Below are 18,243 nucleotides of genomic sequence, written 5' to 3'. Positions count from 1 at the left end.
GGGACTCTGGCAGGTCCTGGCTGAGGACTTCTGGCAGGTCCTGGCTGGACGGCTCTGGCAGGTCCTGGCTGACGGCTCTGGCAGTCCTGGCTGGACGGCTCTGGCAGGTCCTGGCTGGACGCTCTGGCAGGTCCTGGCTGGACGGCTCTCTGGCAGGTCCTGGCTGGACGGCTCTGGCTGGTCCTGGCTGGATCGGCTCTGGCTGGTCCTGGCTGGACGGCTCTGGCGATCCGTGTCTGCGGAAGGCTTCTGGCTGATCCGGTCTGGCGGAAGCTCGCTGATCCGTCTGGCGGAAGGCTCTGGCTGATCTCGGTCTGGCGGAAGGCTCTGGCTGATCCGGTCTGGCGGAAGGCTCTGGCTGATCCGGTCTGGCGGAAGGCTCTGGCTGATCCGGTCTTGGCGGAAGGCTCTGGCTGATCCGGTCTGCGGAAGCTCTGTAGGCTCTTGGCAGAACGGGCGGCTTTGCAGGCTCATGGCAACGGGCAGTTCAGGCGCCGTTGGGCAGACGGGCAGTTCAGGCGGCCGCTGGGCAGACGGGCAGTTCAGGCGCCGTGGGCAGCACGGGCTCAGACGCGCTGGGCAGACAGATGGCTCCAACGGCGCTGGCAGACAGATGGCTCAGACGGCGCTGGCAGACAGATGGCTCAGATCGGCGTGGGCAGGACAGGCAGTGCAGAAGGCGTTGGCAGATGCCGACTCTGCCCTGCTGAGGCGCACAGTAGGCCTGGTGCGTGGTATATGCACTGGCTGCGCTGGAGAGGAGGAAAGCTCTGACAGTGCTGGACAGGTGGAAGCAGCTGGAGAGATAACCCGGAGAGACAGCCTGGTGCGGGGGGCTGCCACCGGTGGACTGGTACTTGGAGGTGGCACCGGGTATACCGGACCGTGAAGGAGGACACGTGCTCTTGGGCACCGAGCCTGCCCAACCTTACCAGGTTGAATGGTGCCCGTAGCCCTGCCAGTGCGGCGAGGTGGAATAGCCCGCACTGGGCTATGCTGGCGAACCGGGGACACCATTCGTAAGGSTGGTGCCATGTATGCCGGCCCGAGGAGACGTACTGGAGACCAGATACGTTGGGCCGGCTTCATGACATCTGGCTCGATGCCCAACCTAGCCCTCCCAGTGCGGCAAGGTGGAATAGCCCGCACTGGGCTAAGCACGCGTACTGGGGACACCGTGCGCTTTACCGCATAACACGGTGTCTGACCAGTACGACGCTCTCTCACTCCACGGTAAGCACGGGGAGTTGGCTCAGGTATCCTACCCGGCTTTGCCACACTCCTCGTGTGCCACCCCCCAATAAATTTTTGGGTCTGACTCTCGGGCTTCCAGCCTCTCATACGTGCTGCCTCCTCAATCCACCGCTCCTGGGCTGTGGCTGCCTTCTTCTCCTCCCGCGAGCGGCGATTCCCACCAACCTTAGCCCAGGGTCCTTCTCCGTTGAATATTTGTTCCCAACTCCATTCCTCTTCTCTCCATTGCTTTAGTTCCTTTCCTCCGGCTCCAATCCGCTTGGTCCTGTTGTGGTGGGTGTTTCTGTAAAGGCAGTCATTGTTGTTCTCCTCCTCAGACGAGGAGGAGCATGGATCGGACCAAGATGCGGATTGGTGATTAATCATACTTTTAATGAAAACAGCAAACAAGACACTACAAAACTACAAAACAACAAACGTGACTAACCTTCAACCGTCCTGTGTGGCCCAAACACTGACACAGGAACAAACACCCACAAAACCCCAGTGAAACCCTGGCTGCCTTAGTATGACTCTCAATCAGAGACAAACGATACACACCTGTCTCTAATTGAGAATACAAAACCCAACATTGAGAACACAAAACCCAACATAGAAATACAAAACATAGACTACCCACCCAACACTCACGCCCTGACCAATAAAGACATACAAAACAAGAGAAAACAGGACAGGAACGTGACAGTGGCAGCATCATGTTGTGGGGGTGCTTTGCTGCAGGAGGGACTGGTGCACTTCACAAAATAGATGGCATCATGCGAGAGGAAAATTATGTGGATATATTGAAGCAACATCTCAAGACATCAGTCAGGTGCTTGGTCGCAATTGTGTCTTCCAAACGGACAATGACCCCAAGCATACTCGCAAAGTTGTGGCAAAAGGGCTTAAGGACAACAAAGTCAAGGTATTGGAGTGGTCATCACAAAGCCCTGACCTCAATCCTATAGAAATGTTGTGGGCAGAACTGAAAAAGCTTGTGCGAGCAAGGAGGCCTACAAACCTGACTCAGTTACAGCAGCTCTGTCAGGAAGAATGGGCCAAAATTCACCCAACTTATTGAGACCTGGTCTGTATTATAATAGACCTGGCCTGTACAGGCCAGGTCTAGTATAATACAGGCCAGGTCAGGTCTCTGGGAAGCTTGTGGAAGGCTACCCAAAACGTTTGACCCAAGTTAAACAATTTAAAGGCAATGCTACCAAATACTAATTGAGTGTATGTAAACTCCTGACCCACTGGGAATGTGATGAAATAAATAAAAGCTGAAATAAATAATTCTCTCTACTATTATTGTGACATTTCACATTCTTAAAATTAAGTGGTGATCCTAACTGACCTAAGACAGGGAATTTTTACTCTGATTAAATGTCAGGAATTGTGAAAAACTGAGTTTAAATGTATTTGGCTAAGGTGTATGTTAACTTCTGACTTCAACTGTATAGGTAGGGGTATAGTGACTAGCAGCAGTGTGTGTGCGGCGTCAGTATGCATTTGTCTGTTGTCGTATTTAGTGTGTGTTGGCGTATTTAGTGTGTGTTTTGGGATGTAAGTATGTGTGGGTAGAATCCCAAAAAGGAGCAATGCAGGTAGCAATTTGATTTGCTATTTAGTAGTCTTGTTTTGAAGTCTTATGACTTTGGTGTAGAAGCTGTTCAGGGTCCTGTTGGTTCCAAACTTGGTGTGTTGGTATCACTTGCCGTGCGGTAGCAGAGAGAACAGTCTGTGACTGGAGTCTTTGACACATTTTTGTCAAAGACAAAAATCGCCTGGTATAGAGTTCCAGAATGTCAGGAAGCTCGGCCCCATGGATGTACTGGGCAGTACGCACTACCCTCTGTTGAGCCTTGCGGTCGGATGCCAAGCAGTTACCATACCAAGCGATGATACAGCCTGTCAAGATGCTCTCGATGGTGCAGCTGTATAACCTTTTGAGGATCTGAGGGCCCATGCCACATATTTTCAGAGGCATTGTTATGCCCTCATCACAACTGTGTTGGTGTGTTTGGAACATGATAATGATGTGGACATCGAGGAACTTGAAGCTCTCGACCCGCTCCACTATAGCCCCATCGATGTAAATTGGGGGTGTGCTCGGCCCTCCGTTTCTGTAGTCCACGATCAGCTCCTTTGTCTTACTGATGTTGAGTAAGAGGTTATTGTCCTGGCACCACACCTCGGTAAAGGCTGTTTCATTGCTGCCGGTGATCATGCCTACCACCATCGTGTGGAGTTGTGTGCAGCCACACAGTCGTGGGTGAACAGTGAGTATAGGAGGGGTCTAAGCATGCACCCCTGAGGGGCCCCCATGTTGAGGGTCAGTGTGGCAGATGTGTTGTTGCCTACTCTCACCACCTGGGGGCGGTCTGTTAGGAAGTCCAGGATCCAGTTGCAGAGGGAGAGGTTAAGTCCCAGGGACCTTAGCTTAGTGATGAGCTTCGGGGGCACTATGGCGTTGAACTCTGACCTGTAGTCAATGAATAGCATTCTCACGTAGGTGTTCCTTTTGTCCATGTGGGAAAGGGCAGTGTAGATTGCAATAGAGATTGCATCATCTGTAGATCTGTTTTGGTGGTCCAGGGTGTCTGGGATGATGGTGTTTATGTGAGCAATGGCCAGCCTTTCAAAGCATTTCATGGCTACAGATGTGAGTGATACATGGCGATAATCATTTAGACAGGTTACCTCGGTGGTCTGCTTGAAACATGTAGGTATTACAGACTGGGTCAGGGAGAGATTGAAAATATCAGTGAAGACACTTGCTAGCTGGTCAGTGCATGCCCTGAGTATGCGTCCTGGTAATACATCTGGCCCTGCAGCCTTGCGAATATTAACTTGTTTAAAGGTCTTACTCACATCTGCTATGGCGAGCGTGATCACACAGTCGTCCGGAACAGCTGGTGCTCTCAAGCATGGTTGTGTTGCTTGCCTCGAAGTGAGCATTGAAGGCATTTAGCTCGTCTGGCAGTGTGTGACTTGGTTTCCCTTTGTAATCTGTGATAGTTTGCAAGCCCTGCCACATTTGACAAGTGTCAGAGCCGGTGTAGTAGCATTTGATCTTATTGATGCTGTATTGATGCTTTGCCTGTTTGATGGTTCGTTGGGGGCATTGCGGGATTTCTTTTGAGAGTCAGCTGTCAGAGCAGCTTACCGATTGCTGCTGCTGTACACAGCCCATCTGTAAATAGCCCATCCAACCAACTACCTACCTCATCCCCATATTTGTTTTTGTTTTTCTGCTCTTTTGCACACCAGTATTTCTACTTACACATCCTCATCTGCACATCTATCACTCCAGTGTAAATTGCTAAATTGTAATTACTTTGCCACTATTGGCCAATTTATTGCCGTACCTCCTTACTTCATTTGCACACAAATGTATACAGATTTTTCTATTGTGTTATTGACTGTACGTTTGTTTATCCCATGTGTAACTCTGTGTTGTGTTTGTCGCACTGCTTTGCTTTATCTTGGCCAGGTCGCAGTTGTAAATGAGAACTTGTTCTCAACTGGCCTACCTGGTTAAATAAAGGTGAAATATAAAAATTGTTTAAAACACTCAGGTCAAATGAATACTTTATTATCATTCTTTGTTTCCAAGTTTACAGTTAGTTCTCAGTTTTGATGACTCTCTCTCTCCTCATCTACAGACCTTCCCTCTCCGGCCATGAGGGAGCGCCCTCCAGGTTGTAAAACGGTGTTTGTGGGCGGTCTGCCAGAGAATGCCACCGAGGCACTCATCGTGGAGGTGTTTGGCCAGTGTGGTGACATCATCGCCATCCGCAAGAGCAAGAAGAACTTCTGCCACATCCGATTCGCTGAAGAGTTCACTGTAGACAGAGCCCTCTTCTTATGTGGTACGCTTCCGATGTTTCCTATTAAACATCATGCTGTGTTGTGAAATAAATACAACCCGTTTCCAGTCAGAGACCTTAACTATGCTGGTTAATGAGAAAACGACTAGGTGTGTTGTGGAATAAATGTCCCCTCTCCTGAGTCAGACCATCACTATGCAGGTCAATGAGAAGACAACTAGAGGTGTAGTGGAATACATGTCTTCGATACCCTTACTATTGAGGTGACAATAGCAGAGGTGTAGTTAAATAAATAGAGTTCTGAATGGAGGAAATTAATCACCAGTACCAGTCCCATTAGTCATGTGACACCAGAGGGTGTTTTGTTGTCTAATCTCCTTTTTCCAGCTACTAGACTCCAGCCACATCTTACATCTCTCTCTTTTCTAAAGCTACTAGACTCCAGTCACATCTTAAATCTCTCTCTTTTCTAAAGTTACTAGACTCCAGCCACATCTTACAATCTCTCTCTTTTCTAAAGCTATTAGACTCCAGCCACATCTTAAACCTCTCTCTTTTCTAAAGCTACTAGACTCCAGCCACATCTTACATCTCTCTCTTTTCTAAAGCTACTAGACTCCAGCCACGTCTACATCTCTCTCTTTCTAAAGCTACTAGACTCCAGCCACATCTTAAATTTCTCTATTTTCTAAAGCTTTTAGACTCCAGCCACATCTTAAATCTCTCTCTTTCCTAAAGCTACTAGACTCCAGCCACATCTTGCATCTCTCTCATTTTCTAAAGCTACTAGACTCCAGCCACATCTTGCATCTCTCTCTTTTCTAAAGCTACTAGACTCCAGCCACGTCTACATCTCTCTCTTTTCTAAAGCTACTAGACTCCAGCCACATCTTAAATTTTCTCTATTTTCTAAAGCTATTAGACTCAGCCACATCTTAAATCTCTCTCTCTTTCCTAAAGCTACTAGACTCACGCCACATCTTGCATCTCTCTCTTTTCTAAAGCTACTAGACTCCAGCCACATCTTGCATCCTCTCTCTTTTCTAAAGCTACTAGACTCCAGCCACATCTTACATCTCTCTCTTTTCTAAAGCTACTAGACTCCAGCCATGTCTTAAATCTCTCTCTGTATGCAAACTGAAGGACATATATCACAGCCCCACAAAACGCAGAGAGGAGGCAGAAGTAAACTGGAAGCCCACGCTAATTTCTCCCTTTTGGCAGAGACTGGAGAGATAGAAACAGAGAGTGAGAGCAACAGAAAGATAGAGCGGGAGAGACACCAGAAAGAGAGAAAGAGAAACAGATAGGAGTGGCAGAGAGAGAGGAAAGAAGAATTAGAGAAAGGAGGGGAAAGGAAAGAGGAGCAATTAGCAATTTCTATTATGTCACTAGAGGAGCAATTCGACTCTTTAAGTCTCCTCTATAAATTAGTATAGAGAGAGCAGAGTCATTTCCTACTCCAACTCAGCAAAGCTACTTTAGCTGGGATGCAGCTGTGACAGAGGATCAAACAGATAAAAAATAGAGACAGGGATGGAGAGACAGGTGGATGGACAGATCATGTTAACCCAAATAGAGGATGTCAGGCATCAAGATAGAGATGCAGGTGACTGACAGAAAGTGGGGTGTGTATTTCCCGCATTTTACTGCCCTGCTCCTGTTCGTTTAACAGAGTGAAATGTCACTGTGATGTTACCACCTGGTTCTAACTCTCTCCCCTCCTCCCTCCCCCTTTGCTCTCGCTCCCCCCCTCCTCCCCAGGCTACCGTATGCGTCTGGGCTCCAGTACAGACAAGAAGGACACAGGGCGGCTCCATGTGGATTTTGCCCAAGCCAGAGATGACCTGTATGAGTGGGAGTGTCGTCAGCGCTTGTATGCCAGAGAGGAGAGGCACCGCAGGAGGATGGAGGAGGACCGTTTCAGACCCCCCTCTCCTCCACTCATCGTCCATTACTCAGACCACGAGTGTAGTCAGCTGGGGGACAAGATTAAAGGTGGGGCTCCACGACTTATCGAAGAGTATCCCTTTAATGTGTTTGATTGATGCGTGCATGCATGCGTTTGTGCGTATGTATTTATATGTGTTTGTGCGTATGTATTCCCCGCTACTGTAATCTGCTGTAGTACAAAAAGATCCCCTCCCACAACTTGTACTACCTTAAAGATGTCTGAATGTGAGGATTCCAGTGGAAAGTAGGTCAACATCATGTTTTGTGAATTAGTGATGAGGTTAGCAAAGACAGTTAGCCTCGCTGCTGTCTTAGCCCAAACACCTTGACATGTGCTCCGTTAACTGTTTCACAGCGAGAGCAGTAACATTTCAACTGCGGATGTTGTGAATGTGGCTTCTCTACTTTCAGTTCAGCTGTGAAGCTGCTAGATGTGAACATTTGTGACAGCCAGGCAGGAGCCGGATGTTTTAGTATCTACACATCTCTTCAACACATCCCGCTGCTCTTACTGTGTTTGTGCATTGACTCTTAGGGACCTCGTCAAAGTGTGTTATTTTGATAAGCCTCTTAGCTCCCTAGACGTGTAGATGCATTGTATGACATTGAAGGTGATAATTATGTTCATCAGATGCCACAGACTCACAGTTAAACACTGATTCAGTCCAAATATGAATAATCTATAGGCCCTGGTCATTGTCAGTGATTGACTAGTATTGATACCTACTGAGAATGTGTATTAATAATGGAACTGTAGTTACCAGGAAGGACTAGTGACTGTCGAGGGCCTGGAAATCAAAATAATTCTATAATATAGAGTAACACCTCAGCAAGTTCTAGTTATGACACATTCATTTCTGACACCTTGATTCAATATCGAAAGCAGTGATGGATTCTTTAAGCAAATCATTCGCAGAAGTGTGTGTATGTGTGTGTGTGTGTGGGGGGGGGGGGTCCGTGTTTGCGGGGGAGGCTTCTGTGGGCTTCATCTTAAATCAATTAAAAAGGCTTCCAGCTGCTCAATCTGTTTTAGTATGTGTGTGTTAGAGAGTGAGTGAGTGATTTGTATTTTCTCTCATACCCTCTCTTCCCCTCCTTGTGTTGAGTTAGAGGATCCTTTATTAGGTAACTAATAAGCACTAACCAAATGTAATGTAATGAGCACCAGTGTCCTTAGTGGTGCCTGGAGAAATGGCTATAGTCAGAAACAAAAGAGTGATCAAATTAAGATCTTACATCTGTACACTCTGGATGACATGAATCATAAATCCCATATTGGTCTTTCACAGTCAGGCCAACCCAAGCTGCACTGTGCAAGTAGGCTAATAGTAGGCATACTAGGCTGTCAACTGAGTACGAAATTCACAGGTTTCAGATTTTCAACAAATCAAATTGGTTTTCGCTCTAAAGTCACACGTTATTCATAGAAAAACAACAATTGGATGTTCTAAGTCCACAACAATGCTTAAACCACATCAGGAGACCACTTGAGGCCTGGGGAAATTATAATTTTCAATTCATCTGTGCAGGCACCTAACACTGTTTGGTTAGCAGTGTTTCTGTAGCGTTTGCAAAACAAATTCCCACTGGATTGATGCAAATAATCGTGATATCATTTTGCCAGGTAGTTATAGGTTCATTTTTAGCTAGTTAACATTTCATTTTCGGAAAGCCTTTCCATTTACCAGAAGACGGTTAGGCCTGTCATTAGCGTCACTATATTTTTCTTGTTCCTTAATTGTTTGAAACCTGGACGTTTTACTTCATGTTATGAGGAATGTCTGACCTTGCTTCAAAGTAGCCTGTAGCCAAAATCCCACCATAGAAACGTGGAGGCAATTATTTTATAAAGACTTTCTCATTTGCGCTTTCCTGTTCTATTGGTTTTCAAACTTTCTTTGTCTAGCAGCCAAAGGCATTATCCTGGTCATATTAACAACCCGTGATAGTTATTGCGTCATGTCAATGAAACCTCATTTTAGAGCTGTGTTTTCCCACAAATTGCATTTTGGAACATTTTAGCGTAGGCCTACCGCTGTATGCACATTGCAGCGCTTAAAATGTGAAGAAATAATAGTTTAGCGACATTTGAAGCGAAACATTATGTTCTGTTCCATCAGCCTTATTAAATGATACGGCGTGTACCTCCAGTACGCTACTTTGATACGCATCGTGGGGGATTAAAATGTGAGTATATGCAATTCCCACTGAAAATAAAGTGAGTATACGGTGTATTCCTGTGTATATCCTCCATTACACCACTGAGTGTCATTAACAATGAAAATCAATAACTCTCTTGACATCACCTCATCAGTCTACGACCCAAAAATGAATAATGCAAAACAACCACTGTTGTTCATACAAAGGCATTTGAAACATGATATTTATTCCATTCATTCACTGCCCTCTAGTTAACATTCAGAGCAGTACTGGAGAAACGCCAAGAAGCTGTGGTGCCATTTAGAATGAATTTGAGGGATTTCATTAAAGATATCACTATTCTTTCTCCTCTCCTGTCTCCCCTCCTTCCCTATCCTCCCCTCCGTTCCTCTCCTCTCCTGATATCAGCTTTGGGATGAATTAATACGCTTTTTTCTCTAATGAACTGTGACACGTCAAGGTCTCCACGGAAATGGTTTGGTCTGCAAACACTGTGACTCCCTGCTTCTCTGCTATCTCTGTGGCGCCTCTCCTCTCAGTTCACTGTCAGGCCTTGATACATAGGACAGAATAACTTTCAAACCATCCCACTGAATTATTTGTTATTTCATCCAGAAATTCATGTTCTAATTCTGAATTCTATGTTTCAAACCACAAATGGATTCTTACCCCTAACCCTAACATAATTTTTTTTTTTACCCCTAACAAATCTAGCTACTGACCCTAACCTTTAGTTTGACTTTAATAACCCCGTCCTCTCCTCAGATGAGGCAGCGTTTGCGGAGGCGGTGCGCGTGCTGCTGACCTGGGTGGAACGCGGCGAGGTGAACCGGCGTAACGCCAACAACTTCTATTCCATGATCCAGTCGTCCAACAGCCACATCCGCCAGCTGATGAGTCAAAAGGCCACCCACGAGAAGGAGATGGAGGAAGCCAAGGACAAGTTCAAGAGCGCCCTCTCTGGCATCCTGGCACAATGTGAGTACACACTAGACTGACATCACACACCCACATACAGAGGGAAAGAGAACCATGTCTCACGTCAGGGTCAACATCAAACCACGCCTTGCGTTCTCTTGAGGCAACGTCACATTGTCCCTGTAAAAGTTCCCCATACTCAAGTGATTTTCATGTCACAAGTTCACTTGTCCTATTATTACAGGTTAGTGCTCCATACACTCGGGACATTAAACAGAAATTGTATTTTCTGAAAACACACACACACAGCAGGGCACAAACATAGCACTTCTGAAGACCCCCTTTATGGGAATACTCTTTGAAGAAGTAGATTTGGAGCAGTTTGGCTGCTAAAGGCCAGTGATGGCAGCAATAACACTGAACAGGTTATTTAGGGAGCTGTTAGCTATCTTTCTTAGCACATCATCATTAAACCCAGAGTGGCCATCTCTCTAGCTCCGTCTCCCAATCTCCTCTCTCTCCATCTTTATTGTCTTTCTCCCAGCTTCCCTCTCCCTCACTCTCTCTTTCTCTCTCTGTCTCTCCACCTCTCCATCTCCTAGTGGTTGACACCTCTGACACCTCTGTCTGAGGAGAGCAGCTGTATGGCAGATTCACTAATGAGGCTTTTAGGAGCTAATCTCACGGTCGACTCCTGTAGAGCTGACCCTAGGTCAGTCAGAACCATTAGACTACCCAGGTCAGCCAGAGACATTCAGATAGTTCCTGGGTCAGTCAGACATTCAGGTAGTACCAGTACCTGGGTCAGTCAGAGACATTCAAGTAGTACCAGTACCTGGGTCAGTCAGAACCATTAGACTACCTGGGTCGCCAGAAACATTCAGATATTACCAGTACCTGGGTCAGTCAGAGACATTCAGATAGTACCAGTACCTGGGTCAGCCAGAGACATTCAGGTAGTACCAGTACCTGGGTCAGTCAGAGACATTCAGGTAGTACCAGTACTGGGTCAGCCAGAGACAGTCAAGTAGTACCAGTACCTGGGTCAGTCAGAACATTAGACTACCTGGGTCAGTCAGATACATTCAGATAGTACCAGTACCTGGGTCAGCCAGAGACATTCAGATAGTACCAGTACCTGGGTCAGTCAGAACCATTAGACTACCTGGGTCAGTCAGATACATTCAGATAGTACCAGTACCTGGGTCAACCAGAGACATTCAGATAGTACCAGTACCTGGGTCAGCCAGAGACATTCAGATAGTACCCGTACCTGGGTCAGCCAGAGACATGCAGATAGTTCCAGTACCTGGGTCAGCCAGAGACATTCAGATATGTGCTCTTTTTTTTAACTTTATTTAACCAGGTAGGCCAGTTGAGAACAAGTTCTCATTTACAACTGCGACCTGGCCAAGATAAAGCAAAGCAGTTTGACACATACACAACACAGAGTTACACATGGAGTAAACAACATACAGTCAATAATACAGTAGAAAAGGTCTATATACAGTGTGTGCAAATGTGATCGACTATCGAGGATCGCTATGGGGGCAATCGGGCGATGTAGGCTTGTACACAATTGCCCATCCTTGTTTTAGGAACGTCAGGCAGGATTTAGGCTACCAACTGCCTAGCCAGTTGTAGCTCAATCTTGGGTGCAATGATCATGTTCCGCACGTGCTGGACGTGTGGAGGCTCATTGATTTAACTTTACGCTAGCCTACATGATACACTAGTAAAGTAATAAAATATATAGCTGTCGGCTATATTAGCCATGACTTACCGTTCTTTGTGCAGCTTCAAATGTCGAACAAAGTTGAAAATTGTTGCGCCTCCGTAACTCTGTAATTTTCTTCCCGCATGTTTTGCAAGTTGCAATCCATTTTTTGTTGATACAGCGCTGTCTTTATATCCTAAAATAATAATTTTGGGTATCATCTTTCCAAGGGCTCAATCTGAATTCACCTGCCGACGTTCCTCTGCACTGCCACGCACAATTTGATTGGCTGCTGTCCGATTCCAACTTTAATCTGTTAAATGAAGAGTTGATGCGCTGCACACTTTTTTTAATAGCATCATTTTTAATATTTGGGCTTGGGGAGGGTATCGAGTCAGAAGGCTCAAGTCCAAGTCAAGTCACGAGTCATTGGTGTTAAAGTCAAAGTCGAGTCCAAGTCATCATATTTGTGACTCGAGTCTGACTCGAGTCCAAGTCATGTGACTCAAGTCCACACCTCTGGTATCATCACCCCATCCATATTATCATTCTGAGCGCCAACTAGGGAACTCATTTAGCTTGAGGCGGGACTACCCTGGGGCATGTTGGGTAGTCTACAGATGTAACTCTTGTTTGTCAGCCGTTCAGCTGTAACTCCTGTGCTTCGAAAGACAACATCCCAAAGGGAGCAGACATAGTTTTATTAACCTGCTTTAACCTTCTCTGTGGCAGTCTCTCTGTATCCCACAGCTGTGACAGGCGTGACACTAAGAACCAAGGATATAACACACTCCCATACCTGCCGGGGGGGAATAGAGATATCCATGTCTGAGGTTGCAGGAAACCTGTGATGGGCGGAGCTACCTTGCACAAGGACTATATGAACTCAGTCGAGTGATCATTGAATGGCGAGGATCTGTCATTGGGCCTGTGAAATATTGATATCACATACAGTAACTTGTGTACTAAGTACTCTTTCTATTGTAGGATTCATGAAACCTCCGCTTCAATGACTCTTGCTTTTGAATATGATTGACGCCAACGCAGTCGCCACAGATAGACATAACGATAATCACATAGACGTAACAATCATCACAGACAGACAGACATATAAACATAACAATCATCAGAGATAATGAAACAAGTAACAAAGAAACACCTATGATTTAATAACTCTTCAGCCACTCAATGCACTCTAAATTCTTACAAAAAGCATGCTGTTGTATACCTCTTGTCTGTTAAACTAGTATTTAGGAGCAATGTTTATTTGATGAGAAAGAAGGTACGTTTGTTTTTGGCCCCCCCATGTACAGTATCTTGTGCTGCATGTAGAAATAGTCCAGTGTAATCTCCCCCAGAGGTCTAACACAAACTCCTCTAGTTAACGTTAGCCTGTTAGTCAGTGGACAGCTGATCTGAAGCAACCCACAGCCATATCATCAAAGTAAGTAGCACCTCTCTACATGAAAACAAATGGAAGCAATTAAATGAGTCATATCGAAGATTGAAAAGGCCAAAAGGGAAAATGTATAGCTGACCTGATTCACAACTGCCAATGCTAAGAGCATGCATGAGTTCAGATATCTTTGGTGGTACACCACCTACAGTAAATACAGTGATGTATTTGAAAGAACAAAGTGGGTCTCTCTCTTTGTTCTCTTTTAAAGTCCACCCTCCTCCATCACAATAATCCATACAAACACTTATTTATATTCAGGAGTTTGTCTGCGGTTTCACCCTTACAAATGTCAACACGGACTTTGGTGTCCTGGGAGGCAGGGATACACCGTCGTTCTGTGAACAAAGCCACTTCCATATTTACCAGGCTTTCTCACAGCTGCACATTTGAATACAGAGACATGTTGTTTCCAAATGTAATATAATTCAATATCACATATTCCTCCATTTGGCATTTGGTTGTTGTCACCTTGAATGGAATGGTTACTTTAAAAAGCCTGCTAAGAAGCAGGTTATTCAAACAGGGGATGTGTCCCAAAATGGCACCCTATTCCCTATATAGTGCACTGCTTTTGGCCAGAGTCCTGCTTCGTAATTCACTCAGGATGATCTTCATAGAAGATGACAATCATTTCACAGCTACATTGGGATCTGCGTCCATCGTGTTTGTTGGATTTCAGTTGGTCTTTAATGCCACTGCATATTTAATCTACAAGATAAACCTCGTTGACAGATAGTTAATGGCCTCACTTAGAAATGCGGGCACAACTCTAGCTGGAGTCCTACAAATAACAACAAAGAGCATACACTTATCCATCAGCTATCTCTCTGACTCTGACTCAGACACACACACACCCATAAAAGTCGAGGCCACAACCTACACTTTGCTCTCCCCTGCCTTCCCTGTCAATCTCTTCCATCAAATGAAGGATTCCGAGAAGCCACTACTGATCTAGACACGTACCTCTCACTCCACCCTTTCTTCCCTCTCTACCTCCCTCCCTGCCAAGGCCACAACTCCCCCCCTGGGATCATTAAGACCCCTTTGGCACAAAGAGAAACCCTTAACATGACCTGTTCCGATGTAAAGCTGTGGTAAAGCTGTGGAAGCTATTCATGCTTCCACATTGGACTTCACAGAGTGGAAAGCTGACCGGTTCTTTAATATTGTACATTGTGAGTTGTTGAACATTTATGTCACTATGTCTTGTGTGGGTACTCTGTCTGGACAATCTGTGACTATGCTGCATTATATCAACAGGTGAGTAAATTGGTCATTCTGACACGCACACACCCAACCATACACATATACACTACACACACACATTAATTATGAGAAACAAAAAGTGTTATGACAATTAGTACATTCTCACAATCTCTAGCTTAATCTATTTTCACCTATTGAGTAATTTTCTCCATTGACATGGGTTCACACACTGAGGGTGTTTTTGTAACTAATCTGAGGCTGGTTGTTAATACCAGGCCCAGCTGTCAATCACAGGAGTGATTAGGAGGGTGTGTTGAACAGACACATGTCTTCCAGCAGGCCTTCCTGCTTCTTCTCTTACACCAGCCCTGAATAAAAGCTGTCATCTTACTCAGGCTCAGGGATATGACCGCTCAGCCCTTCTATCTAACCCACAATAAGGACAGTAATGAGGAGAGCCAAGTTGTATCCCAAATTGCAGCTTGTTCCGGTGCACTACTTTTGACCAGAGGCCTATGGGCACTGCGTAGGGGATAGGTTGCCATTTGAGACACAGCCACAGTACAGAAACAGGCTTTAGACACAGAGGCAGCCTTTGATTATGGCATTCAGAGCGTCTGAGAGTCGTAGAAGATGAGAGGTGTTGTGGTAATTAAAAACAGGAGAGGCTTTAGACGAAAAGAGGGTTTCAGTTAATGGTAGAGACTTTACTTTGATCTCTTGATAAGATCTCTGTCCCTTCAGAGAATTCCCTTGTTTTACAGTCAATCTCTACTGAGTCTGTATCACTGAGGAGGAGAGGAGAGAAAGAGGACCAGAAAGAAGTGTTGTGTGTGTGTGTGGTTGTGTGTGTGTGTGTGGGTGTGTTGTGTGTGTGTGTGTGTGTGTGTGTGTTGTGTGTGTGTGTGTGGTGTTGTGTGGGGTGTTGTGTGTGTGTGTGTGTGTGTGTGTGTGTGTGTGTGTGCGTGCGTGTGTGTGCAAGTGTGCAAGCGTGTGTGCAAGCGTGTGTGCAAGCGTGTGTGTGCAAGCAAGCGTGTGTGTGCAAGCAAGCGTGTGTGCAAGCAAGCGTGTGTGTGCAAGCGTGTGTGTGCAAGCGTGTGTGTGCAAGCAAGTGTGTGAGGCCATGGTCACGGCAGGGGTGTGTGTGAATAGAGCAGGAGCCTGCTGCTAGCCGTCTGATCTTCCTGTTGCATTTTTAGGACGGGCTCTCTGTGACCACCTCGAGGCGGGGTGACTCGCGACTCTGACCCAGAGCTGTACTATACTGTATAGAACAGAAAAGAACAGTAAAATCACATAAACATACAGTAAGGTGTCTTCCTACCTGATTCCACTTTCTCACTCCTCTGCTCCTTCCCACCCGCCCTCTCTCTCTCTGGACGGTAACTGGCCCCTGCATCCCCCGCCACAGTTGAGCAGATTGTGTCTGTATTCCACGCTGCTTCCAAACAAAAGGCATGGGACCATTTCTCCAAAGCTCAACGCAAGAACCTGGACGTGTGGCGCAAGCAAGCAGAGGTTGGTCCTTTTACTTTTTCTACAATTACTTAAGTATTCTATTCATTTGGTGAAGTGCAGTATAGACTCCATATTATTGTGTCCCTTATGTGAACAATATGTAAACATCCCCATCTCTCCAGTATTCCAGCCTCCAACTACATTTCGTGAAATTCATGGTGTTGTCTTGGCAGGATGATTTGTGTTGGAGTATTAAAAGCAAACACTAGCTTTAAAACAAGGCTTAACATTAGCATTAGCTTAATTGAAATGGTAAAAAGAACTGGTCCTAAAATGTAACCATGTGGTATTCTTTAAGTATTATAAAGGAACTGAGATTGTAGAACATCAACATTAAGTACTAGCCTAAGAGGTAAATACTAGAGCTAGCCTAATAAACGCAGGATGAAGGCTAGGCTACACCCAGTCTCTCTACTTAGTTCAGTCCCAGAGTGGGAGCTCCGGTCAGGACCAGGTACAGGCTACTCACCCCTCTCTCCTCTGAAGGGAGTCCAGTCCGGTGAGTGCTCAGTCTCACTGCCAGGAACAGGTAACGGTAGACTCACCCTTTAGCTCAACCACAGTACACGGGATCTTTTTTTCACGTAACACTTCAAAATACACTTATATTTCCTTTATTTTATTACTCTCTGACTGTGCTTTCATCCAATAGGTGAACAAATAACCTACTTTAATGTTTTGTTTGGTGTAAAATGTAGGTCGTGCTCAGATTTGTTCTCTATTTTCTTTGTTGTGTCCAACAAATTAATTAATTACCACAAACACGTTTCCCTCTTTAATGGAGGGTGTTCAAGTGTGGCGCCGCTGTCATTTCAGGGCCAAACGGGTAAGTTTGATCTGGGTATAAATCTCTGAGGCCACCCGTGTGTAAACAGCAGATGTGGTGTGTAATTAACAGCCTAATCTCTGTCTCACAGTGACACTGACACGGTCACCATGGATTTCACAGCCTGGAGACGGTGTAGCTCTTCTATGGAGATCCTAGTGCAGGAGATAGATTACAAACTAGTGGAACATATGCATTACAAACTGTTGATGCACGGTGGCAGTGTATAGGTGTTCTGTAAAGTGAGAATCATTTTTATGTGCAGGTCATGTGTAACTGACGGTATACAATTGGATAGGTTGGTAGCTGTGTGTTTGGGTGTGTGTATATCATGATGGACTCATTCAGAGGTGTAGCTGGTATGTCTTGATCTCAGACTGTAGAGACTCTTCTGCTCTAAAGGTAGGTGTGAGGTGGTGTTTGTAGACTAGTGACATCACTCCTCACTAAGCAGAAAATTACAATTTAAGCCTAATTTATACCTTGCGTATATACGCAACACAATAACCCAAGTTCATTATTGCAGGGTTGCACTTGTCGGTGTACGTTTGCTACATAACTATGCAGGACCACGGTTTTGCATAGGTAATTGTAGTTCTTGTGTTTGGTACTGACTAGGATAAAAAATTAGGCTTAATATACATAAACATGACATTGCCATTTTATTTTTCACAGCACGGAGCTAAAACATCCCTACACACATCTCAATGAAGCTCTATGTGAATATTAATGTATTAAAAACACACAGTTACAGTATAATACAGTACAATCCCCTGCAGAGCTGTTAAAATGCTAATGACACCAGGAATAGAACTCTGGAGAGTTAACAACTCATACTGAGAACTGGAAGTGCCTCTTTGTGTATAGATGCATATTAACACTCTACTGTTGGCGGTGAATATTCAGTTATTGTGATCCAGCAACACTATTCCCTACAGAATCATAAACATGCGTATGGTGATAACTGGAACTGAGCTCTTAACACAGATGTATCACCTTCTGTTGTAAGAGTAGATGGCTTCATATACTACTGTCAATGGACATCTCTGTCATCACCAGGGCCAATCTTCTATTGTTCTACTGGACATGATCTCTGTCGTCACAAGGGCCAATCTTCTACTGTTCTACTGGACATAATCTCTGTCATCACCAGTGCCAATCTTCTACTGTTCTACTGGACATAATCTCTGTCGTCACCAGGGCCAATCTTCTACTGTTCTACTGGACATAATCTCTGTCGTCACAAGGGCCAATCTTCTACTGTTCTACTGGACATAATCTCTGACGTCACAAGGGCCAATCTTCTATTGTTCTACTGATTTTGTCAGACCTTGAGTCTCAGGGATCAAGTCCTTAGAGGAATATTAGAGCTCTCTTATTGGGAGTTTATTTATTTATAGACAATGTCTTTCAATGCAGA

At 45.3% G+C, this 18,243-nt stretch overlaps 1 protein-coding gene across 3 annotated transcripts in view; it reads left to right on the top strand.

The window, feature by feature from the left end:
* The window catches only part of LOC111967636 (ecto-NOX disulfide-thiol exchanger 2-like), a 209,068-nt gene that overhangs the window by 150,521 nt on the left and 40,304 nt on the right, over positions 1-18,243 (top strand). For all 3 annotated transcript variants that reach the window (XM_023992826.2, XM_070444824.1, XM_070444823.1), the window contains exons 5-8: positions 4,902-5,108; positions 6,831-7,064; positions 9,945-10,157; positions 15,891-15,997. In XM_023992826.2, coding sequence (XP_023848594.1) covers positions 4,902-5,108; positions 6,831-7,064; positions 9,945-10,157; positions 15,891-15,997 — 761 coding nt within the window. The remainder of the gene's footprint in view (positions 1-4,901; positions 5,109-6,830; positions 7,065-9,944; positions 10,158-15,890; positions 15,998-18,243) is intronic.

The sequence above is a fragment of the Salvelinus sp. IW2-2015 genome, linkage group LG8 (genome assembly GCF_002910315.2).
Source record: "Salvelinus sp. IW2-2015 linkage group LG8, ASM291031v2, whole genome shotgun sequence".
NCBI classification, from domain to species: domain Eukaryota; kingdom Metazoa; phylum Chordata; class Actinopteri; order Salmoniformes; family Salmonidae; genus Salvelinus; species Salvelinus sp. IW2-2015.
The sequence above is the reverse complement of the archived record's forward strand: the minus strand, read 5'-3'. Positions and strand labels throughout refer to the sequence as shown.